The sequence below is a fragment of the Melanostigma gelatinosum genome (assembly GCF_949748355.1).
Source record: "Melanostigma gelatinosum genome assembly, chromosome: 16".
In the NCBI taxonomy this organism is placed as follows: Eukaryota; Metazoa; Chordata; class Actinopteri; order Perciformes; family Zoarcidae; genus Melanostigma; species Melanostigma gelatinosum.
The window spans coordinates 20528732-20554282 of NC_136649.1; the positions used below are offsets into that span (position 1 = coordinate 20528732).

General features: G+C 45.1%; 3 protein-coding genes across 7 annotated transcripts in view; 1 reads left to right on the forward strand and 2 right to left on the reverse strand.

Moving 5' to 3' along the window:
* Nucleotides 1-24789, reverse strand: part of plekhh1 (pleckstrin homology domain containing, family H (with MyTH4 domain) member 1) — a 43111-nt gene extending 18322 nt beyond the window's left edge. For 2 of the 5 annotated variants that reach the window (XM_079286338.1, XM_079286334.1), the window contains exons 1-2: nt 8774-9052; nt 5047-5227 (exon numbers count right to left, since the gene is read on the reverse strand). In XM_079286338.1, coding sequence (XP_079142464.1) covers nt 5047-5193 — 147 coding nt within the window. In that variant the 5' untranslated portion in view covers nt 5194-5227; nt 8774-9052. Of the gene's footprint in view, nt 1-5046; nt 5228-8773; nt 9053-21615; nt 22083-22404; nt 22439-24548 lie in introns of those variants that run through there. The other 3 variants (XM_079286337.1, XM_079286335.1, XM_079286336.1) reach the window with 3 other exon arrangements.
* LOC306790072 (uncharacterized protein) lies at nt 12483-21580 on the forward strand. The gene is given in 4 exon segments (XM_079286171.1): nt 12483-14883; nt 14984-14999; nt 18902-18973; nt 18979-21580. Coding segments are annotated over 4 exon segments (3468 nt in total). The 5' UTR covers nt 12483-13207; the 3' UTR covers nt 20683-21580.
* Nucleotides 24790-25222: 433 nt separating the features above from the next.
* The window catches only part of LOC306790201 (pleckstrin homology domain-containing family H member 1-like), a 36236-nt gene continuing 35907 nt past the window's right edge, over nt 25223-25551 (reverse strand). The window contains exon 17 of the transcript XR_013772691.1: nt 25223-25238. The gene's annotated coding sequence lies outside the window, so the exon portion shown is untranslated. The remainder of the gene's footprint in view (nt 25239-25551) is intronic.

A 25551-nucleotide genomic window follows, 5' to 3' on the forward strand; every position in this document is an offset into this window, starting at 1 on the left:
AAGCAGGAGGGCACAGAGGCCCCGACAGGAGGCCGAACGTCTTCCTGCCGCTGGTCAAACAACGGCGTGCTAGAAGAATGCTGCTCCGCGTGTGTGCACAAGCTCACGTCACCTTCTGTGCAAGCATGCACGCTCATGCTTTCACACACTGCAAGTACCCTCTCTCAGCAACACACACACACACACACACACACACACACACACACACTCCCTTTCCTCTGAGTTCAGTGACCCAGGTGAAAGAAGAACAAACATACTAATGGATTCACTCTGCTTGAGAGATGCATTCAAATTCCTCCCGTCATCTTTGTTTCCCTTTGTTTCTTTTCTTTCCTTCTCGCCTCTCGTCAGCTCCATAAAAAAAGCTCCTTGATTCCCAGAATCCACCACTCGCAGCATTTGAACGCTTCCTCGCGGCCACATTGACGCTCACTGAAGCCAGAGCCAATGTGGACGGTTGGTGGTTGGATGACTCCTCACCTCAAGGTCCACAGCCTTCAGCGTGAGTCAGAGGCTTTGCCGGCCTTGAGCCGCAGAGCAAACGGCACTTTGTTCTTCATTCAAAAACAATAAATAGGAGATGAAGGCAAGCACTTCAGGGGAGTATAAAGTAAGTAAGAAGTCACAATGTAGAACAGATGGGAGAGACGGTCATCAGCCGTCTATATCATCGGTTTGCAACCGATTTTTAGGACGTAACCACACAGCCCTGTCACATGATCTCATTCCAGCTCACGATTTGAACTCTAAATTGTTGTGATCCATTCTTTTTTTGCTGCGTTTAGCTTTTTAGCTGTTTTTAGCCGTTTAGACTTCTTTGCTGGCTTGCAAACATATCTTTATGAACTAACTGCAGCAGGTTGCGTTCAGGTTACAGCTGACTCAAAATGCAAATTCATATTTTACAGTAAAAATTAGCTGGGCTACTTCCAGCCACCCCTGGTTGGGTGAGCCGATGGGGACAGACTATCAGATATGGACACAGACTGTATCTGTCCGTCTGTTTACAGCAGAGTCCAACTGCTGAGGCCTTAGTTGCTGAGCAGGCGCGAGACAACTATGTCTGCAATCCAGCATCTGTCAGGCCACAGTGCAACTCATAGCTGCTGCTGAGGAGGCTGAAAGGGAGCGAGGCGGGAGTCATGTTTCCTAAAGCTTTGTATTCGCAGTTTGACTTGCATCCATCACAGGCTTAAACATCTCCTCATGTATTTTAATCTCTGGCAACAAAACGACATATATTTTGCTTTTATTGTGTTTTATTTTCCATTGTATTGATTTTTTTTATTGTTTTATCTATTTACGGTCTTGCTTTTGTTTGGCTTTCTGTTGCTGTATTGCATCCTTATTATATTATATTCTGCTTTTGCAATGCTTTCGCTGTCAAATCACTTTGTAAACTCAGTTTTTGAAGGAGTTATATAAATTGAGTAATTATCGATATCATTATAAATAAAGTTATAATCATTACTGTAGTTTATTTGTTACCTGGATCCGTAAATAATCAAAAAATCAAATAATCAAAAAATCAGGTGAGACACACGAATGCGTTGCTGGTTTTGGTCCTTTTCATGGGATTCACTGACTGAAACAAAAACATAGAATATCACCAGCCTCACCTTTTACTTTCTGCCTCTTAAAAAACAAAACAATATGATTCAACATTGAACTTTGTTTCTGCTCGGGTATTTGCATAATAATCTGGATTCCAGAGGGACTAAAAATACAGAGACAAGATGAGAGCCGGCTACAGACAACAGATCATCTGCTCCAGAGACAGCAAACAGATCCGTCACAGCCAAACAACTGTTCCCTGTCAGAAACTAAATATCAACTCATCGAGTGCTCTGGACTTTAATCATTAACCGCTGAGCCCAGCTGATGGTTAGTAGTGACGACAGCGCAATCTGATGGACAGATCACGCAGAAGAGAAAGAAGACCGGTAGAGACGAGTATGACGATGCTTTGATGACGAATGCCTCAGTGATTATCTGTTGAATCCACTTTAATCATTAAATGTGGAGACAAATAACAGAAAGCTGATGAAGCGGTCATTAGAAAACGAACTAAAACACAAGACAAAAATCATAAAACCTCACAAGAAATCCAGCTCTAAACTTTTCCTGAAACATAAATAAGAAAAACCTTGTAATGAAAAGCAGATTAAGACAGTTGAACTGCTCATGAGAAGCTGATCCAAACAAATGTTTACACACACACATGAACCTGGCGACCTTTCTGCAGACTGAGTCAAACAGCAGCGTTTATCTCCTCAAGACACGCGAGCTTTATGGAGGCGATTCAGCCAATGTGTCCAATATTAGATGATCCATGGAAGGAAACCTTAAAGTGGAAAAACAATCCAACAGAAGAAATCCTCTGAACAAGTTATTGATTCACTGGATGTTTTGATTTGGTACTGTACTGGGACTAAGATTATTTATTTCTAATTGTAAAGTTGTTTCTGTGTCACCTTTCCAGTTCTTTCTGCATGAAGACGTTTCTGTTTTTTCTGGTCCACCAGCTGACCGCCGTCGTTTGCACTTTTCTAAATCCGCAGTAAAAACTCTTAAATGGAGAACTTGCCTGTTAAACTCCTCACAAGGCATATGGGGCATCTCCTTCCCTCTCTCCTCCCTCCCTCGCTCACACACTCAGCCTCTGGGGGATCAATGCCATGTCACAGGCACCCACCTCAACTTTCTTTTCCTTTTTTTCTCCTCCTCCATGTTTTTCCACAGCAAAGTGGGTCAATGCGTTAAACACTCCTAACTTGGCAAAAGAGGAGATGAAGATCGCGAAGCAGACTTTCCAAACAGTAATAACATGACGCCATGGTAGTCACTCAGCAACCCCCCCCCCCCCCCCCCAACTGAAAAAAACACAGTCAGCAGCACGGGCCTCCACTTAAACCCCGCTCAGCGCTGTGTGTGTCTGTGTGAGTGTGTATGCATGTGTGTGTGTGTGTGTGTTTGTATGAGAGGAGTGAAAGAAAAACTTAAGAGATTAATTCTTTTTTCAGATTGTGACCTGGTGGCTACGTGTTCATCTCGATGACGGGAAAGTCAGCCACTGCAATGATGTGGATCTTGGATGTAAAACAATGGAGCGCTGAAGCACAAAGGAATAAGCAACATTGTTTTAGCTGAACAGACACTTGTTTGTAGGGTCAACTGTTAGTTTTGTGGGATTGCCGGCAATAAGAAAAATGTATTTGATCACGAGACGTATCCTTTCATCAATCATTTTGTAATGTTTTAGAGATAGGAAATAAGAAAGAGGAACTTTCAATGACTTAATGTCAGTAAGTGAGTGTGTGTGAGTGTGTGTGTGTGTTGTTTGGGATCTCACAGACTGGCTGGAGGTCTGACAGAACCTGACAGAGGACACAGCAGGGAGTCATCCTGCTCTTATCAGACGCATGGCTTATGTTTGGATTGTAAACATCCTGTTGACGGACTGAACGAACCTCTCTCGCACTCCAGAACGAGAGATGAAGCAGCAAGCGAACCCACGGTGACACTCCACACAAAAGCAGCTTCGAGCCATTTGAGTCCATAAAAGACGGCAACTCGTAAAGCAGCAGGAGAAAAGCATCTGAAGGCTGCAGACAGGTCAGGACAGGAGGAACGTTTTTCACTCGCTCTAATCCAAACACTTCCACTCTTTCACCAACAACTCTTCAGATCGGCGCTGAATCTCCCGATGACAGCTGATTACTTGACAAAGTGTCCGGTAGTCAGGCTTTACAACAGCCACCGCTTCACCAGCATTTGGCCGGCGGACGGCGGTTATTCCCCCCCGACTCGAGAGGAAGCACCAGCAGTGATGAGTTAAATGTTAAATATGATGACACGGAATGAGCAGAGGAACTGTTTACCGAATAAAAGGAGTCATCCCATCTGTCTTTGTGCACACACGTAAACAAGCAGTCATCCGAACCCGTGTTTCTAACTGATTCACTTGCTTTAACTGTATCCTCGTGCGTCAAAACAGTTAAACGCACTGCCAGGAGAAGAGGATGACGCCGGTGAGGCAGAGAGGTCTGCACATTGTTTCGCAAAATAATCCACGCCACAAGATATTTGGACCAGATGAGAGTGGACTAATTTCCGCAGGAGTTCGGCAGTTTGTTAAACAGCCACAGATTCAGTTCATTTGACATTATTCGTGCCCAATCAGAGTCCGGTACAATCGTCAGCTCAGACATGTGACACATGCTGAAGTTAAAGATGAATAACTGGTCACTCTTATCTTTCTGTCCTTATCAAAGTGTTTCTGAACATTATACCCCATTAATTGAAGTGTTTTATGATAAACCTGTGAGGTGTACTGGTTGTTTGTAACAACAAAGAGAGACAGAGCTTTAAATGTGCAGGTCAGTCTTCTGACTGTCAGCTCCAGTCTCAAGCTTTTGTTAGCGTCTTTCTGATTCGTGGCTGAGCTCAGGTTTTGACCTGGACTCTGTACACTCTGGAAAAAACTACATTTCCCATCTCTCTTGGGAACGTTGTCCTCATCCAGGAGAAGCTGCAGGTAGACTCCCTGAGATTGATCTTGGCTGCTCTCCTTACACAGACTTGAGAGTATTGAGGGAAGTCATAAATGACTCTGGTCATGATTGACTTGCTGCAGCTACTCATGAATCAATTATTTGGTTTCAAACTGGTAATCGACTTTGGAACGCCCTCATGGTTTCAGACCATGCGTGGTCTGCAGCGCCCCGGTTTGAGTCTGATGGGGGGCATCTTCATCTACATATCTTTCCCAAATCTTGCCAGTTTAAATGATCAAGAAACAGCATTCTGATCAAGTTCCAGGTCAGATACATCGTGCATATTCCCTCTGACCTTCTTAGTTTGCTACACAACAGCAGTTTCTGGGTGTACATATTTGGTAGGCGGTGTGCCAGTTGTGTGCCTGTTTAATCTATTAATGCTTAAATCTCCACTTGGTGAGCGCCTACATTATATATGCTGAGTTTGAACTGGTGACGAGTTGCTGCATCTGCCTCCAGACGTAACCGTGATGATTTTCTCTCTTACTTTCTCTGCCAGCAGCTCTCGGATTTTCCCGGCCTGGAGCCGGAACCTCAGCAGCTGCATCTCCAGAGCGATGCAGCGTTTCTGCCAATCCACGCTGGCCACTCGGACATCTCCGGACCCGCCGCCGCCCTCCAGCACGTCGGCCATGGCGAGGGTTCAGAGCCTCTGGACTCAGACTGCACTGAAACACAGAAAACACAAGTCGACTCACACGTGCTTCATCAATAACCTCAATCTAAATGTCTTTCTGTTTACGATTATGAGGCAGCAAATGACACATCAGCCCACACGGGATACATGAAGGCATCATGTGACGGTATTTCCCGAAGTAGTCCAGCTCCTGCTTTCGTTTACAGCCCAAGAGCAGAGGGCCGTGATTCAACCCCTATACATGCTCTTTGTTGACCGCACTTCCCATGATTCAGGGAGGAAATGTGAGCAAAGCAACGACGAGTCCAACGAAAGCTTCCTCTTACTTTCTGTGTTGCTCTGTGACGCGTAACCACGAGGAGCGCACACACACATTCACCTGAAGCTAAACTCTTTCGTCTGCAGTCTCTCCACATGCCCACACACACTGCACAAAACCTCAGCAGGGAGGCTCTGTGTCAGTGGGGGAGTTGGGTTCATGCGTGCCGGCTCCCAGGCCTGCCAGCTACAAAGCAGGTCAGCGCTCTGCTTTTTAGCCAAATTACCTACTAACCCATTCCCCCGGTCTCTCCCCACCCACAGCTCCCCGGCCATGCAATCCCTTCTTAATTACAAGGCAAGAGTGAAACGGGATCCTGCGCAGCACAATAGTGTCTTTCTGCATGACAGTCCCATCACAGCTAGGGGGGGGGGGGGGGGGGGGGTCAGCTCGCCTCGGCAAAGAAAGGAGGAAAGAATGTGTGAGAATGAATGGCCCGAGTGCTGAATGTGGGAAACTGGGGCGCTGAGGTTATTTTTACCTGAGGAGGGTTGACTGGTGGTTGTTTTTTCTCCGGGCTGATACTCATTCACAAAAGGTTAAGACTGTGTTCCTCAACACAAGTCTGATTATCTTGAGATGAAAGGAGCCGTAAACAATGTGATGATTTGAGATTTTTGCATTTCATTCAGGAAAAATGAAAGTAGGTTCAAAAGGAGTTTGAAGTTAAAAAGTGAAGCATTATTCACGGACAGATAGACTCAAAGTGCAGCCAGACACCGACAGCAGAACAGCAGACGTTCAAAGTCCGGCAACTATAGCTGCACCACGGCGCTCCCTGCAATTAGCATGCTCATAAATACAGGCTCAGCAAACTAATTACAGAAGTCTTGCATATGGAGGTTTCACCAGCCGACCGCTGTAACCGTCTCTCTCTCTCTCTCTCTCTCTCCTCTCTCTCTCTCTCTCTCTCTCTCTCTCTCTCTCTCTCTCTTCTCTCTCTCTCTCTCTCTCTCTCTCTCTCTCTCTCTCTCTCTCTCTCTCTCTCTCTCTCTCTCTCTCTCTCAGAGGTTAAGAAAAGGTTCCTCTCTGCAACAATGAGGTCATTCTCACCGTGTGTTTGGACGTAACGTAGCTTTTGTTGCTGTTAACATTTACACTGGAGTCATTTCCTCCTTTTGCATTGACCTTTAACCCTGCACTGTGGGACGGTTTATAGAAACGCAGAAGACAGTTTTCCACTGAGTCTACTGTGCGATCTGATTCTCCTCTGCAGCATCTCCTCTGTCTGACATATCACGCCAAAGCTGGAAATATTCAGGTGGGAGGAAGAGGAGGGGCCAAGACAACAAAAAGAAGCCTTCCAGGATCTTCTGTTTGGTAACACCCGGGCCACCCAGAGTGTGAGGTGCATGATGGGAAGCCCAGAACGGTGACTCCTCTCCTGGCTGCAGACAGACGCGGAGGCCCTGGGTGCTTCTTTACTTCCATCTGAAGCTGCGAGAAATTGCACGCAGCCGCCGCCAGAGCAAACACTGGGAGGACGACTGAATGGAAACGCCACCGCAACCATCCCAGCAGGCCCGTTTCCACGGCTACCATCGCCGTCAGCTGCTTTCCATTGACTACCCTGACAGTTATACTGCACTATTCCTCGGACTGAGTGAGATTCGATATCCGGCGAGGAGAGTTTTTCTCCAAAAATGTGGAAGCTATCAGAGATTGTTATGACATTTTCAGGACGGGGACAGTGTGTGGTGTTTCTGTCTGGCTGTTGCAACAGCAGATTGCTTGACTGCACCTTTACTCAGAGGATGCAAGCAGCACAAGAACAGATCTCAAGTCAGTCCTTCCATTGACCTCAACCACGTATTCAAACGCACACTCCCCGGGCAGACACAGATGGAGATACACACTGAAATAGATTGGAAACAGACACATGTGCTAACACACACACACACACACCTACAGTACACTGACACGCTGCTGAGCATGCAGCTGCGGTGATGTAAGCGATTAGGTGGTTCAGTGACATCATCCCCATCAGACGTTTCAAATCCTCGCTGTTGTTGCCTCTGCCGGAGGTCCAACTTGGCTTCACCACGTTTACCAAAATAACTCCGATCAAACAGGAGCATGTGTGTAAATCTGGGTCACTCGCTGCAGATTCGTGGCAGCGAGGCAGATCTCTCTGCGCGTACGAAAGCGGACACAGACAAACTATCTGAGAGCACGAGGAGTCAAGTGTGGGGGTGTTCAATGTTGCTTCATCTTCTCCGTCGGCGGCCCCGCATGTTTAACAAAGGGGACCGCTGTCGACTCCCGTACGGTCAAGGAGGCCTGTTTAAATGAGCGCCTCACTATTTTGGTACAGCTGAGATGTATTCCTATAAATAAATGGGATGGGGGGGGGGGGGGGGGGGGAATCTCCAACGCACATTCTTAACCTTTGACCCTTTTGTCCGACAGCATCCTCACCTCTCCTACTCCCCGTCCCTCCCTCCCCCTCATTTCCTCCCACCTTTTGCCGGCGAGCCAACCTGCAGCTCTCTCCCACCCAGCTCAGGTTAATGACAGGCCTCTGCAAACTGACCACACTCATTATCAGTCTCAGCCTTAAGTACAGGCCCTGACATTCGTCTGTGCTGAGGCGTAAACATCTACCTCTGCAGCTCCTCTGTCCTGCACACACACGGTTAAAAGCCTCGACTCTCCTGCAGCACTGCAGGGTACATGGAGAAAGGCTTTGTGTGCATGAGTTATAGTGAGAGACAGCCCCAACCACACGTCTTCTGAACCTGTTTTAGATGAACGTAGATGTTCGGTAACAGCTGGGGGTCAGAGTGATGTATGAAGCAGGAGGATTTCTCCACATCATGATGAGAAGAGCCTGCATGTGTGGCACATAGAAAAAGAACACACACACACACACACAGTGTCCTCTGCAGTCGTGCAAATGCAAGCAATACAATGTATTGTTGTCTGGATTCACCTATAGGTTTAGAATAGCTTGAGCCACCGCAAGGGCAAGCAGTGGACACCAGTTTGTCCAAAAAAGGCCACAGGGAACAGGTGTGCCAGACGCGCACGGCTTGTAGTAGAATAGCAGCAACAGTAAAACAGTCAGTCAGCAGGAAAATAAATAAAAACTTCAGCCAGCCTTCTCTTAAAATACTCAGCTGCGGCTTTTTAGCCCAAATAACCTCCTGTGTCTTGTTTAAATGTATCCTCTGACAACTGCGTTAAAAACAGAGCGAGATACAGAAGAAGCAAAGAGATACATCGGTTCTCCGGCGGAGTCCTTCACAACTACTTTACCTTGTGACTTTGTTGTCTCTCTCTCTCTCTCTCTCTCTCTCTCTCTCTCTCTCTCTCTCTCCCCCTCCCTCCCCCCTTCAGTCGGCTTTCTCCGCTCACGGACACCTTCCCCGGTAATTCGTCGCAATTCGGCTCATAACTTCCTCTTCACTCCGTCGACTTTTCTCTCCGCTTTCATTGCTCGTTAATTTCCTTTGTGCAGTGTTTCATGTCTCGTGTGGCGCCCTGGTCCCGGTCCCGGTCCCGGTCCTGGTCCTGGTCCCGCTGCTGCTGCTGAGCTGGTTGTCCGTCGCTTTTCTCTGGAGCGCAGACTTCAGTGGGAGCTCCATTCAACAGACTCATCCCATATTCCTTTAAAGGGCCCAATGCAGGATCAAGTTTCTCCAGAAGTCAGGCCCCCCTTGTGTGCAGGAGCTCTGCACGATATTGCATTAAAGGCTGGCTCCAGCTTTTTCTTTTTTCTTTTTAGGATGTAAACACAGTCTTGTGAGGAGGAGAAAGTGTGTTGCCTGTCCTTAAAACCATATAACCACAGTTCATTTTATATTGCTGAGGGCTGCTGTCATACGGTGAACTTTACACAGTCGCTGGTCAATATTTCGCACATTCCTGCAACAAAAGTGTAAAGTTATTTTACTTTGGAAAAAAAGATAGCCCTTTATTTTGAGGTATTTCTTGTATTTTTACACAATTAATATTATAATTTATTTTATTTTACATTAAGTCTCTGAAGCGTATTCATTATTTCACCAAAACACCAATCAATGTATCTTCAAAACTTCAAAAATACTGTTTCTAATTTGTATAGATTGACACATTGCCTATCAGACAATATAATGAATAATAATTTTTTTAAAGTTAAATGAATGAGTTAACAAGTCTGCAGTCGTGCTCGTGATGTCATCTTTATGGGCGAGTACACAAACGTTGGCTAGTTTTATATCACGTATGAATGCTAACAAGAGTCTAGCCATGCTAGCAGCTCTGTGAAGGGCTTGGAGCTAAATGCTAACATCAACATGCTAATATATTTGTGATGGCGTGCTGACAAATACAAATTTGGACCTAATCATGGGTCTATATGAAAACGTAAGACGTTTCACAGCAATCTATCCAATCGTTTTTGAGATATGTATGTTAAACCACAGTTAGCATCCTGCTAGCTAACATTTTAAAAACACTCCCTCAGTAAAAACTGAATCTATGAAACTGAATTAACAAAAAGGCATTTTTGAGTGGAGGGGGTCTTAAAGTATCTAATATGAAGCAGTCTGTATATTACCTCTGATTAAAAATCAAGACCACCATGAGGGATCGTTGAGAGGCCCAACTTTAAGGTTTTAAGTAGCCTAATTACAGTATGTTTGTTTATACGCAAGGCTTGCAGGCCAGGCTTTACTGGAATCAAAAGTTGTTCAACCACTGTGTGGAGCTTTGAACTGTAATGAATCGTTATCTGGGTGGTAGAAGAATTGAGAGGGGATAATTTGGGAAGGTTTGAGACCACACCAACAAAACACAACTGCGCTCCGGTCTCAGAGGTCTGGCCTTCATTCCCTGAATCTCACAAGGATTCCCTCAAACGTCAGAAATAGTTCACCGTGAAGCTGTTTTAATCAGCGGAGCAGTTTAGAAACAAATGGAGCCTAATCAAAAAGGCAGATTTGTGGCCCTGGTGGGACGATCGGTTTCCTCTCTGTATCCTTCGCACATCTCCATCTGGAACATTTTATAATGTCGATCTGAGCTTTTGAATTGTTGCACGCAAATAAGTTAGTGTCATAGCTTTTACTTGTCATAAAAAAGGCGGTTGCTGAGACATCTCACGAACGAGACCGAGGGTGTAGTTAGTTTATAGCCCAACGATAGCGTTTTACTGATGCTGATTGCACTCACGCTCCCTAAAAATCCTAAAAGTGGTGTTCATCTGTGAAGAGTATAGCACATTAAAGTATATTATTAAAATCCCATTGGCTTTTGTCGAGGGAATCAGTGCGATGCTAACTTCTGGGGTTGGATGAAATGTTTGAGTTTGCTAAAATGTAACGTGTCCGGTCTCTCTTTCTCTGTCTGTTCTTGAATGTACTGAAGGGAGCGACGGAGAGCGAGCTGTACCCAGCATGCCTTTCGGTGGTGGGACAATCAATAAGGGTCTCTGCTACGACTAATAAATATGTCCCGTAGATCTGAAGACAGCTGCACTTCATTGGGTCCCCAGCAACACAAGCGTGTGAAGTTGTTCAGACGAACTGGAAGGACAGACAGACAGAATGATCTGGTTCAAGCTGTATTTATTCATCATTCTTATCATAACCTGCTCGGACAAAATGTGAAGTGTTACTGATGTAGTGCCTTGAAATCCTTGACTTTTAACTGAAAGTTGAAGTGTGTTTGTCCTCTCACAGCACCGATACGGCTCTGGATGACAAATTGACCCTGAATGGATTTCTCTGGAACACTGCTGAGAAACGCTCTCTGCTGTTCGTATCAACATTTTCTGATACAGCAACTGCACCATTCAAGGGAATGAGCTTCCAAACGGCATCGTGGACAAAAACCTGCTCTGGAAGTGGGAGGCGTGAGTTTACTGGCAGGGATTTCATCGCTATAGCTTGTGAGGCTAAAGGCGCTGCCTTGTGTTGCACAATAAGTCGGTGCCTCAGTGCTCTCAGTCAAAACAACTGGGGTCAGGCCCACACGGCTTGCATGCCTATTCTCGGGCACGGCTGCCAGCGCGACGAGGTGGAGGCAGGACAGTAGGGAGGGAGTTTAAGGCCAGTTTCACCAAGTGTTTGCAGATTAGCGTGTGTTCTTACAGCTATTTCACCTCCAGAGCTGTGTGATGGTCCAGACTGCGACCGGGTCACTGAGCAGAGAACCAAACGAACCCGATTGTAAAACCAAAGGAAGAGCTGAGCTGAAGCTACATCATACATAATAGAAGACTTAAAAGATGATGATTTTATGACGGAACATTTTTAAAACACGATCAAAAACCCATCGATGAGTGACAAAGTTCGGGACCGTTATAACACACATTCGGTCCATCAGGTTCGGAGACAGAGAGACGGAGGGTTCACTCCGACATAGATTTGTCAGAACTGTTTCATTTTCAGAGCTTCCACACGCCACAAAGAAACAAGGACAATCTGCTTCCAGTTTTCATTCACTTCACTTCTAAATGGAACAGACTGCAGGACAATCCCAACATAGACTCACTCATCCCACTCGCATTTTAAAGCCATCATTTTAGCAAACGCAGAAGTTGAAAGTGCTTTTTTTATGATGACTTTGCATGCATTTTGTTGATTTGACCAAAGCTGCTTTTATTCAGTGGTGGGCCGTCAGGGCCTGCAAGGCCTTCTCTGCTGGCCGAAACAGAATCACAAAGCTATATCTATTTTATCATTTAATATTGTTTCTTAAATACACTACATGTATTTTAATTTATAAAAATATTTTTCCCATTATCTTATTTTCTCATTGCACAGCTACTGTCTTCCTCAGTTGCTCTGCTTCCAGTGCAGCTTGTTTTAAGTAGAGCTTTCATCCAATCAGATCTCACCTCTGTGTCTCTAGGCAAGAACAGAGGCCCGAGGCCTGCAGACTCACAAGTGAATCCCTTTGCAGTTTAAGGGAATGGGGACGATATTGTTGATTGTCATAGTTTTCAACCAATCAGATCTTTAATTTGACATGTTGGGCGTTTTCTTTGATATTTAATATGAATACGTATACATAGTTACAGCCCTAGAAACGGATAATAACCGTATCGCTGTGGCGTCATCGTGAGGTTATAAGGTGGTATTTCAGCTGCAGGACAGCAGTGAAGGCCCAGGTATAAGATGCACGGCCCGCCACTGCTTTTGAGACAAATGTTTAAAAGTTTAACATTAAATATGAGAGAAAGGTATTATACAGCAATTTAAATGTTTCATATTCGTTTAATTTGATAACTCTTTTGTCAGCCAGCTGTTTTTAAGCAGTAAAAGAAAACTGAACAGAATTAGTCTTTTGATGGCTTCATGTTTGTCTATAACTCTTCCTCTGAGGAGACAAGAAATATTTAACAACTAAAGAAATGAAATGTTTTCAAAGGTGGAGCAGGTTTTAACCGAGGCTCTGTTTGTGAATGAGGAAACAAAGTTCACATTCACAGCGCTGCTCCTCTTCCTGGAATGAAGCACAGCTTGATAAGCCCTCCTTCTTCCTCCTGCTCTCAAACACAGCCGGCTCCACTCTGTCCACATGTCTCCTTGTTCCCTCCCCTTCAGATCTACAGTTTTAAAGATGGGTGTAACCAACATGGTGGTGCAGCGATAGAGCTGACAGCCTCCATTCACTGAACAAACACATGTTGTTGAGATCAGAAGTGAAAGCAGAGTCACTTCTAGTGAAGTGAAACTCAGACAGTCGTTGTCACTGAGAGGTGAAATGGCGCAGAAAGGAGTTCAGCTGGATCGGGAAGCCTTCTCTTGTTGCATCTGTCTGGATCTACTGAAGGATCCGGTGACTATTCCCTGTGGACACAGCTACTGCATGAACTGTATTAAAACACACTGGGATGAAGAGGATGGGAAGAAACTCCACAGCTGCCCTCAGTGTAGGCAGACCTTCACACCGAGGCCTCGCCTGCTGAAAAACACCATGTTAGCAGTTTTAGTGGAGGAGCTGAAGAAGACTGGACTCCAAGCTGCTCCTGCTGATCACTGCTATGCTGGACCTGAAGATGTGTCCTGTGATGTCTGCACTGGGAGGAAACGGAAAGCCCTCAAGTCCTGTCTCGTCTGTCTGGTCTCCTATTGTGAGAAACACCTCCAGCCTCATTATGAATCCTCTGCCTTTGAGAAACACAAGCTGGTGGACCCCTCCAAGAAGCTCCAGGAGAACATCTGCTCCCGTCACGATGAGGTGATGAAGATGTTCTGCCGTACTGATCAGCAGTGTATCTGTTATCTCTGCTCCGTGGATGAACACAAAGGCCACGACACAGTCTCAGCTGCAGCAGAAAGGACTGAGAGGCAGAGAGAGCTGGAGGTGAGTCGACTAAACATCCAGCAGAGAATCCAGGACAGAGAGAAAGACGTGAAGCTGCTTCAACAGGAGGTGGAGGCCGTCAATCGCTCTGCCGACGAAGCGGTGAAGGACAGCGAGAAGATCTTCACCGAGCTGATCCGTCTCATGGAGAAAAGAAGCTCCGATGTGAAGCAGCAGGTCAGATCCCAGCAGAAAAGTGAAGTGAGTCGAGTCAAAGAGCTTCAGGAGAAGCTGGAGCAGGAGATCTCTGAGCTGAAGAGGAGAGACGCTGAGCTGAAGCTGCTCTCACACACAGAGGATCACAACCAGTTTCTACACAACTACCCCTCACTGTCACCACTCAGAGAAGCTACAGACTCGTCCGCCATCCACATCCGTCCTCTGAGCTACTTTGAGGCCGTGACGGCGGCTGTGTCAGAAGTCAGAGATAAACTACAGGACGTTCTGAGAGACAAGTGGACAAACGTCTCACTGGCAGCGACTGAAGTGGACGTTTTACTGTCACCTTCACAAGCAGAGCCCAAGACCAGAGCTGAGTTCTTAAGATATTCAAGTGAAATCACACTGGATGCAAACACAGCAAACACACTGCTGTTATTATCTGAGGGGAACAGAAAAGCAACATTTATGAGAGAACAACAGTCTTATTCTAGTCACCCAGACAGATTCACTGCATGTCTTCAGGTCCTGAGTAGAGAGAGTCTGACTGGACGTTGTTACTGGGAGGTGGAGAGGAGAGGAGGAGTTGATGTAGCAGTCGCATACAAGAATATCAGCAGAACAGGGCGCTCTCATGAATGTTTGTTTGGATGGAATGACAAATCTTGGATGTTACATTGTGACAAAAACAGTTTTATATTTTTGTACAACAAGATCCAAACTCCAGTCTCTGGTCCTCAGTCCTCCAGAGTAGGAGTGTACCTGGATCACAGAGCAGGTATTCTGTCTTTCTACAGCGTCTCTGAAACCATGACTCTCCTCCACAGAGTCCAGACCACATTCACTCAGCCTCTCTATGCTGGACTTTATATTTATGGTTATGGAGACACTGCTGACTTCTGTAAACTCAAATAGTCAGAAGTGATTGAAGGAACAGCAAATTCATTTTTGTGTTTTAAACCTTAAACTCATTTTGTCTCCGTCATTGTCGCTTCATTGCTGATGTTTCTTCAGCTGTCAATCAAACATTGTGGGCGGTGCTTTGACGTCTTCTCGTTATTGTTGTGTAAATGTTTGAGTGTCTTTAGGTGGAGCTCCTTTCTGTGTCTGTTTAGCCACGGAGGCTATCACTGCTCATGATGATCTTTGTTGACCTGAACTGATATTTCTCTTCATGAAAATGTAAACTGCTCTGAGGTTTAAATGTTTGATAAATATTAGTATTGATGTATTTGTTAGTTGTTGCTTCTCTTCCACTGCATGGCTCTTGTGAGGGTTTTAAGTTTTATTTCATGCATTCAGTGTCTGTGAGATGGGGTTTGAGGAATGTGCAGGAGTGGGGGTGGTGTGAAAGTGGCAGGGAGAGGTGTGAAGTTTAGGACAATGGGGCATAGGCCCAGGTGGGGCTTGTTGGACTTCAGCCAATCAGTGAGCTGATCGATGAGCTGAGGAATGCAACTTTGTGGGGACAAAGGGTTTGAAGCACGGGGGAATTTCAGATCTTCTGCTGGCCACCGAGGAGGCAGACCAGCCTTCTGGGTGGCTCGGATTGGATCTCACATTTGATTTTATATATATAGGTTTGTTTTGTTAATAATTGTGTGATTCGGTTTGTAACTGTTTTTATGCTTCTTGGATAATAAATCCATTTGATTTTTACTTTAACCTGCTGTTGTGTTTTGGAGGCGATTGAGACAGCATGGCTGCAAGGGGGGGGGCGATTTCTCCCTGTGTCCAGAAGTTGTGGCCTTAACAAATTTGGCGACCCAGATGGGACTTGACGAACTCTAAGACGGGGATGTGGGACCGCGGATACTTTCGGAGTGTACACGAATAAAAGGTGAGCAGAGCCATTTTAATAAAAGTCTGTTTTGGTAATCTTAGCCGAAAGTGTTCACGGACCGCATAGACCCTGAGGGCCGCATCTGGGCACAGAGAAAGACCGCAGAGTAACCTGAAGCTGGAAAAGTGCATTCTCCTGAAATTTACGCTAAATAAGACCTCAGGGAGGCCGGGTTAGAGTCCCGCAATGTGATAAATAAGACCTCAGAGAGGCCGGGTTAGAGTCCCGCAATGTGATACGCTAAATAAGACCTCAGGGAGGCCGGGTTAGAGTCCCGCAATGTGATACGCTAAATAAGACCTCAGGGAGGCCGGGTTAGAGTCCCACGCTAAATAAGACCTCAGAGAGGCCGGGTTAGAGTCCCGCAATGTGATACGCTAAATAAGACCTCAGGGAGGCCGGGTTGGAGTCCCACGCTAAATAAGACCTCAGAGAGGCCGGGTTAGAGTCCCGCAATGTGATATGGAGAATACAGCGAAAAATAGATGGCCTGTTAGACCAGAGGCAAATATAAGGGTGGACTAAATTGGGGTTCCTTGAAAAAGGTAGTTTTTGCCAATTAAAATGTGATCAACTTGGAGTGTGCTTAGAGAAGAGAGAGAAGTGAAATGTATAATGAGTTTGTTGGACAAAATATACTGCTGTCTCTGTTTCTCTGTCTCCCACACAATCTGAGTTGTAAAAGGTGGAGATTGCACATGTGTTCTGGTACGAGGACCAGGAATGGTGTGAAAGGACATGTCTGACTGGCAGCAAGTCAGACTCAATTCACTGACTTAAAAAACACCGATGATCCTGGCAGCAGAGCTGGTTACACCCACTGAGACAGCGGCTTCATTAACCCCCCTTCCCCCAAACCACTCCACAACCCCCAACCGGAAAGGACAAAGGCACTGGCAAGCTGAGCGGTGTCATGGACAGTTCTCTTCACCACCCACACGAGAACGAGCTACCTGAACAGTCACTGCACTCACAGACTCACCTGAACTTTTTGACAGAGATACACACTTACATGAGTGAAAAGCAAATTCCCCACCATTGGACGACGAAGAAACACCCAGAACTATGTGACCTTAGAGGCACAATGTGTTGTCTGCTGTTTTTAGCATGTAATTTGTAATACCTATTCTGCTTACACATCATGATGACACCTATGTGTAAAGAATAATCCTTTTCCCTCAACAGCTTGTACTTACTTTAGCAATGCCACACGAGAACTGTTATAAATGCTTTTAATATACAGGGCAACCAGTTATGAGTGGATGATGCATTGATGGATACAACTGTTTCATGTACTCACTCTGAAGAGTGAGTAAAGGGGGAATTGTGAGGGTTTTAAGTTTTATTTCATGCATTCAGTGTCTGTGAGATGGGGTTTGAGGAATGTGCTGGAGTGGGGGTGGTGTGAAAGTGGCAGGGAGAGGTGTGAAGTTTAGGACAATGGGGCATAGGCCCAGGTGGGGCTTGTTGGACTTCAGCCAATCAGTGAGCTGATCGATGAGCTGAGGAATGCAACTTTGTGGGGACAAAGGGTTTGAAGCACGGGGGAATTTCAGATCTTCTGCTGGCCACCGAGGAGGCAGACCAGCCTTCTGGGTGGCTCGGATTGGATCTCACATTTGATTTTATATATATAGGTTTGTTTTGTTAATAATTGTGTGATTCGGTTTGTAACTGTTTTTATGCTTCTTGGATAATAAATCCATTTGATTTTTACTTTAACCTGCTGTTGTGTTTTGGAGGCGATTGAGACAGCATGGCTGCAAGGGGGGGGGCGATTTCTCCCTGTGTCCAGAAGTTGTGGCCTTAACACTCTTAAAGAGAGAAATCACCAGAGCTTCTTTCATCACAGAGATTTAGTTCTCAGCACTCTTTGTAAAGATTCCTTTCAGTGAAATTATGTTTATTTTCTAGAACAGATTAAATGTTGTTCTTGTTTTCTTAATCGTTGTACAAAAGAGCTACTATGATGTATTATATCACTCATTATTATAATCATAATCAATAAGTAAATCATTCATTATTCTCTTTTCATAACTGAGATTCTGGTCAAACAAATAGATTGTGAGGATGAAGTGAATGTGTTGATGAAATCATTGAACAAGAGTCATTGAACAGACTTCACTGATGGGATGTGAACAAACTGAAGGTTTACATGATGAATAAAGTATTTCTTGATTCAAGAATGAACAAAGTCTTTTCTTCTTGTCTTATTTACAGGGTTTCATACAAAGCTGATGGAGAAAATGTGAAACTAATGTGAGAGTATAACTGAGTCAGTTTTCCTCCTGAAACAGCACAAAGTACAGAGTTCATGTTCATCACTTTTATGACTTTTATGACAGGAGTGGAACTTCCTGTATTACCAGCAGTATGGATTCTGAGAAAAAAGGTGTGACGTCGTTGTCTGCGCTTCAAACTTGTTGCTTTAAAAAACAAGCAATATGCTTTATGAATATTTCCTATTTGACTCTGTTGATCAAACCAATTTACAAAATGGTTCCAATTGAAAAAACATCTCTCAATGTCAAAAAATCACATTTGCTGAAAGTCTTCAGTAAATAAGTGAATTAGCCACAGGTCTCATCCACAGGTTTCCTTTGAGTCCTGATTGATGAAACTCTGAGCTTGAAGAGTCATATTCTGTCTGTTTTCAATAAAACATATAAATCAACATCGTTGGCAAGTTTCAAAGTTTGCTTCACCAAAAGTGTTCAACAACTTTCTACACTGAAAAAAATGATTCTGCACCCCTGTAAATGTTACATGTCTTCATAGTTTATTTCATTGATTTTAATGTGTAATTGAATCCTCCGTATCTTTTTTAACAACTAAAGAAATGAAATGTTTTCAAAGGTGGAGCAGGTTTTAACCGAGTCTCTGTTTGTGAATGAGGAAACAAAGTTCACATTCACAGCGCTGCTCCTCTTCCTGGAATGAAGCACAGCTTGATGACCCTCCTTCTTCCTCCTGCTCTCAAACACAGCCGGCTCCAGTCTGTCCACATGTCTCCTTGTTCCCTCCCCTTCAGATCTACAGTTTTAAAGATGGGTGTAACCAACATGGTGGTGCAGCGATAGAGCTGACAGCCTCCATTCACTGACAAACACATGTTGTTGAGATCAGAAGTGAAAGCAGAGTCACTTCTAGTGAAACGAAACTCAGACAGTCGTTGTCACTGAGAGGTGAAATGGCGCAGAAAGGAGTTCAGCTGGATCGGGAAGCCTTCTCTTGTTCCATCTGTCTGGATCTACTGAAGGATCCGGTGACTATTCCCTGTGGACACAGCTACTGCATGAACTGTATTAAAACACACTGGGATGAAGAGGATGGGAAGAAACTCCACAGCTGCCCTCAGTGTAGGCAGACCTTCACACCGAGGCCTCGCCTGCTGAAAAGCACCATGTTAGCAGTTTTAGTGGAGGAGCTGAAGAAGACTGGACTCCAAGCTGCTCCTGCTGATCACTGCTATGCTGGACCTGAAGATGTGTCCTGTGATGTCTGCACTGGGAGGAAACGGAAAGCCCTCAAGTCCTGTCTCGTCTGTCTGGCCTCTTATTGTGAGAAACACCTCCAGCCTCATTATGAATCCCCTGTGTTTGAGAAACACAAGCTGGTGGACCCCTCCAAGAAGCTCCAGGAGAACATCTGCTCTCGTCACGATGAGGTGATGAAGATGTTCTGCCGTACTGATCAGCAGTGTATCTGTTATCTCTGCTCCGTGGAGAAACACAAAGGCCACGACACAGTCACAGCTGCAGCAGAAAGGACTGAGAGGCAGAGAGAGCTGGAGGTGAGTCGACTAAACATCCAGCAGAGAATCCAGGACAGAGAGAAAGACGTGAAGCTGCTTCAACAGGAGGTGGAGGCCGTCAATCGCTCTGCCGACGAAGCGGTGAAGGACAGCGAGAAGATCTTCACCGAGCTGATCCGTCTCATGGAGAAAAGAAGCTCCGATGTGAAGCAGCAGGTCAGATCCCAGCAGAAAAGTGAAGTGAGTCGAGTCAAAGAGCTTCAGGAGAAGCTGGAGCAGGAGATCTCTGAGCTGAAGAGGAGAGACGCTGAGCTGAAGCTGCTCTCACACACAGAGGATCACAACCAGTTTCTACACAACTACCCCTCACTGCCACCACTCAGAGAAGCTACAGACTCGTCCGCCATCCACATCCGTCCTCTGAGCTACTTTGAGGACGTGACGGCGGCTGTGTCAGAAGTCAGAGATAAACTACAGGACGTTCTGAGAGACAAGTGGACAAACGTCTCACTGGCAGCGACTGAAGTGGACGTTTTACTGTCACCTTCACAAGCAGAGCCCAAGACCAGAGCTGAGTTCTTAAGATATTCAAGTGAAATCACACTGGATGCAAACACAGCAAACACACGTCTGTTATTATCTGAGGGGAACAGAAAAGCAACAGTAATGAGAGAAGAACAGTCTTATTCTAGTCACCCAGACAGATTCACTACATGTCTTCAGGTCCTGAGTAGAGAGAGTCTGACTGGACGTTGTTACTGGGAGGTGGAGAGGAGAGGAGTAGTTGATGTAGCAGTCGCATACAAGAATATCAGCAGAACATGGTTCTCTGATGAATGTGTGTTTGGATTTAATGACAAATCTTGGATGTTACGTTGTGTCAAAAACAGTTTTATATTTTTGTACAACAATATCCAAACTCCCGTCTCTGGTCCTCAGTCCTCCAGAGTAGGAGTGTACCTGGATCACAGAGCAGGTATTCTGTCTTTCTACAGCGTCTCTGAAACCATGACTCTCCTCCACAGAGTCCAGACCACATTCACTCAGCCTCTCTATGCTGGACTTTGTATTCATGGTTATGATGGAAACACTGCTGAGTTCTGTAAACTCAAATAGTCAGAAGTGATTGAAGGAACAGCAAATTCATTTTTGTGTTTTAATCCTTAAACTCATTTTGTCTCCGTCATTGTCGCTTCATTGCTGATGTTTCTTCAGCTGTCAATCAAACATTGTGGGCGGTGCTTTGACGTCTTCTCGTTATTGTTGTGTAAATGTTTGAGTGTCTTTAGGTGGAGCTCCTTTCTGTGTCTGTTTAGCCACGGAGGCTATCACTGCTCATGATGATCTTTGTTGACCTGAACTGATATTTCTCTTCATGAAAATGTAAACTGCTCTGAGGTTTAAATCTTTGATAAATATTAGTATTGATGTATTTGTTAGTTGTTGCTTCTCTTCCACTGCATGGCTCTTAAAGAGAGAAATCACCAGAGCTTCTTTCATCACAGAGATTTAGTTCTCAGCACTCTTTGTAAAGATTCCTTTCAGTGAAATTATGTTTATTTTCTACAACAGATTAAATGTTGTTCTTGTTTTCTTAATCGTTGTACAAAAGAGCTACTATGATGTATTATATCACTCATTATTATAATCATAATCAATAAGTGAATCATTCATTATTCTCTTTACATAACTGAGATTCTGGTCAAACAAATAGATTGTGAGGATGAAGTGAATGTGTTGATGAAATCATTGAACAAGAGTCATTGAACAGACTTCACTGATGGGATGTGAACAAACTGAAGGTTTACATGATGAATAAAGTATTTCTTGATTCAAGAATGAACAAAGTCTTTTCTTCTTGTCTTATTTACAGGGTTTCATACAAAGCTGATGGAGAAAATGTGAAACTAATGTGAGAGTATAACTGAGTCAGTTTTCCTCCTGAAACAGCACAAAGTACAGAGTTCATGTTTATCACTTTTATGACTTATTTCGACATAATCAATTATTCGAGCATGTTGTGTGTGAAACAAAACAAAACAGTCTCACCAGCAAAGGAAGAGAGCGACTCCATGTGAAGCTGAGCTTTGACAGCAGGAACCACACGGGGCCTTCTGCTCATGAAGCTCGGGACCCGCATCCTGCAAGACAAAGAGCCAGCGAGACAGAAGATACATGGACATCGAAGGAAAGGAGGAGAGATCCAGCAGCAAACGGATAATAACCGTATCGCTGTGGCGTCATCGTGAGGTTATAAGGTGGTATTTCAGCTGCAGGACAGCAGTGAAGGCCCAGGTAGAAGATGCACGGCCCGCCACTGCTTTCATTGAGTTATGTTCTTGTTTTTTAATGTGTTTACGTGTTCATATTTTCAGTACTTTGTATTGACCTTGTCCATTAAGAGAGATGACTGAATTCAGATGTCAAAGGTTGGTTTATTGACTATTGACCCATCTTCTGCACAAACATAGACATCGATTAGATGCTTCTCTTCGGCTGTTGTTCGGCCACTTGTCTTCCCCCTCTCAACAGCACTGACGCAGAGCATTGCCCCCTTTCATCACATGTCGACTGCCTATTTAACCACTGGAGATTTTGTTAGGCTGACAAATCGGTCTCCTTTTCCCTCTCTGATGTCCTTTGAGCATTTTATTGCCATTTGGCCAGCCGCGCTGGAACCACAGAGGGAGTGGAGCACGGTGGAAACTCCATATAAAAAGAAAATAAACCAAACTGCGAGGACAGCGCAGACGAGATGCACAGCATAACAGGCTTGACACTGAACTGAGGGGAGGTGGTGAACATACATTATGAGTTTTTACGACGGAAAAAACTCACCATTTTCATTTTTCACCCTCTGTGATAACAAGACCGTTAACTCCTCTCCCCTTTGCCTCTTTAGCCTCAGTAGCTCTTGTGCTTCCTCCTCGCTCCGTGTGTGGTCTGCTTGATGAGCTGCAGTGTGGCTTCAAGTTAACAAAAGCGAGTGTTGCAGGAGGTCATCTCGCGTTTGGCCACTGCTGTGGAAGGGAATAGGAGGAACCCGTTCCAGTGTCCACACTCCAACACCGCACTTTGAATCAGTGAATCGCTGTCTCTTTAGCCGCTAATCGCTCCACAATGGTCCCGAGCTAGTCTGTAATTGTGTCTGTCTGCTGCTTGGTGCTGTGCAGGTGGTGTACAGTGGGGGTTTAGAGCTTTTTCTTTGATAACAGCTGCCTGTTGAGAGAGATCCAAAACAGTAAAGTTGCAGCTGCACAGCTAACAAATTCGCTGAAACTCACTTTAAAGCTCTGTAAAGCCGAGTGGCGCTACCGATAGGTCTCTGTGGGTTCATACAACCAACCCCTTTCATACTGTCTCATTGTTTTCACGTTGTCATTTGCTTTAAGGTGAAACTTGGGCCTGTTGGGTTGAAGACTGGGTCAAAATAATCATATTTTACTTTCAGTAAATAACCCAAAAGTTAGATTAAAAAAACATTGTTCAAAACAACCCATTGTTGTGAAGTTAAGCCTGAAGTGTGTCGGGGCAAAGTTGACCCAAACACGGTCCATTTTCATGCCAACGATCTTTTATTGGGCACACGATGTGACTCAACACTCGGCATGCGTAACAGACATTAACGCATATTCCGTCAACATCATCGGCTGGTACTGGAAGTACGTCCGGTGAGTGAGCTGTACAGCAGCGTGCCTGGTCACAGTGCCGTTGGAGGCAGACAGTGCGAGTGTGGTCAGATGATGATCCTTAAATCACAGGTCCAGGGAGTGATGACTGTTTAGCCACTTCACAATAACACTCATTCCATAAAGCTGCACGTGGGACTGCACGCATTTGCGTGCGTGTATCTGTAAAAGACATAAGTGGGTCTGCAATGTGTAATCAATATGCGTCTGTGCGCATAATCCCGTGGTCATGTGTCGCAGACATTTACCATATCGGTGATCCAGCAAATCACAGGGCCAATACACAAACCACCGGACCACAATAGTTGAATATAGTTTTCCACGACGACTAAAGTTGTGAAACTTTAGCCACGTTCACGTCCTGCGGTCATAAATTCACAGCTACAGTCAAAAAAGATTTCACTCTGACAATCCCAGAGTGTCATAACCGATACTTTAAAAGCTCTCTCCTCTTATTGGATCATGCAATTGGGAGTTTGACTTTCCTTTAAGAAAACATACATGTGCACCAGAGGGGAGAGTTCAGTGCCGATGCTGAAGGACATTCAGACGAGGAACCTTCGAACCTTGGTCACATCTCACACAGGCGATCCCAAAAAGATGTTTTGCAGCTGTTACAGGGCAGAGTGCTTCAAGGAACACGTGGACATTTTGGGAAAGACGCTGATTCGCTTTCTGGCTGGAGAGTTAGATGATACCACTCTCGTGCTTGTACGCTAAATATGGTGCTACTGCCAGCAGCTGTTTAGCTCCGCTTAGCATGGAGACTGAAGATCAGCGGAAACTACGAGACTGGCTCTGTCTAAAGGGAACACATTCAGCCTCCCAGCACCTCTAAAGCTCACAAATCAACATCGTATATGACTTTTGTTGTGAGCGGTTATGTGCTGAATCATTTCCTGGTCAGGATCAGTATCTTCCTGAGGCTTCTGCTGGTTGGTGCCGTGTAAAACGGACAATTGTTGCTTTCACAGTCTGCAGAAAAGCCCAAAAAATGTGTTTCCTAAAATGAGAAACTATTCTTTGAAGTGATCCCACGAACTGTCCTGATTAAAACGAGGAGACGAAAATGATTGAATCAGAGTGTCTCAGCTGTTAGTGATAGCTACATTATGGTTCACATGAGATCAATCTTTCCCCCAGAACTCTCCAAAAGTCCTTTCATGTTTAGAACAGGAAGTGAAGTATCTTTGGCCTTTGACTCTGATGAAGATCGACTTTACGAGGGCACAGAAATATCACATTATTGGCAGAAAGGAAATTCATCTTAAAATGATTTGTCACTTCACTCACCGTCTTTAGAAGGGGAAGAAAAAGCAGGCGTGGCGCGCCAAGCTGAACGCCGCTGTTGTTTGGAAGACTGTCAAAACAGAACGAGTGGAAACGTCCGCTTGCACACAGCGCAGGCATCGAGGGGATCTCAGTCCATCGTGGTGATTCACACAGACAACAGTCAACACCGAGGACAGACAAGATCTGTCCGGGCACAATGCGCTCTGTGTTTGCAGTGGGACATCGTGAATGAAGTGGGAAAGAGCGCATGGCGACGAAGAATGATGGAGTGAGAGATAGAGTGAGAGTGCAATGCCAGATGGCGTGCATAAGATGTGTTTAGAAATCTGGGGGGGGGGGGGGGGGACACAGTAACACAGGGTGGAGGTGGAGAAGCAGGACGTTTTTGCAAACAGAGGATGAGGCAATGTTACATGATCTTGTGAAGCTCTACGGTTGGGGAGCTGTGAAAGCTCGGGGACAATGGAGAGTATGAGAGCATGAAATGGAGAAAACCCAGCATTGTAAACTGTGACTCCCCAGCCCGGAGCCTTCGCTCCTCTGGGGAGAGTTTGGCCGCGGTCCTGCCCGGCGTCCGGCCCGTTGTCAGCCGCCGCAGAGCGAGAGTGTTTCGCACGAAGAGATGATAAGATCCGGCTTTGATAAGCGTCTCGTTTGACACAAGCAGACAGGATGTGAGGGCCGGGTGCTCTGTCGTTTTAAAGAAAAGCAGAAAACAAGAATTCAAAGCTGAGAACATTCAAATGCACTTTCATCGCTGCTGTTTCCACATCAAACTTCATATCACACCAGAGGTGGGAAAAGTACTCAAATCCTTTGGGAAAGTAAAAGTACTTCTTCAACAATGTAAAAACGCTGTTCTCTGTTACAACTCAAAGTCCTCCAGTACAGAAGTACTATCAACATGCTGTACTTCATGTAAAAACGCTGGCTCGGCAGAAAATGCCAGTGTTATGTTGTCATCAAATTCACTGTCAGTACTGATCCATCAATTCATAAGCAC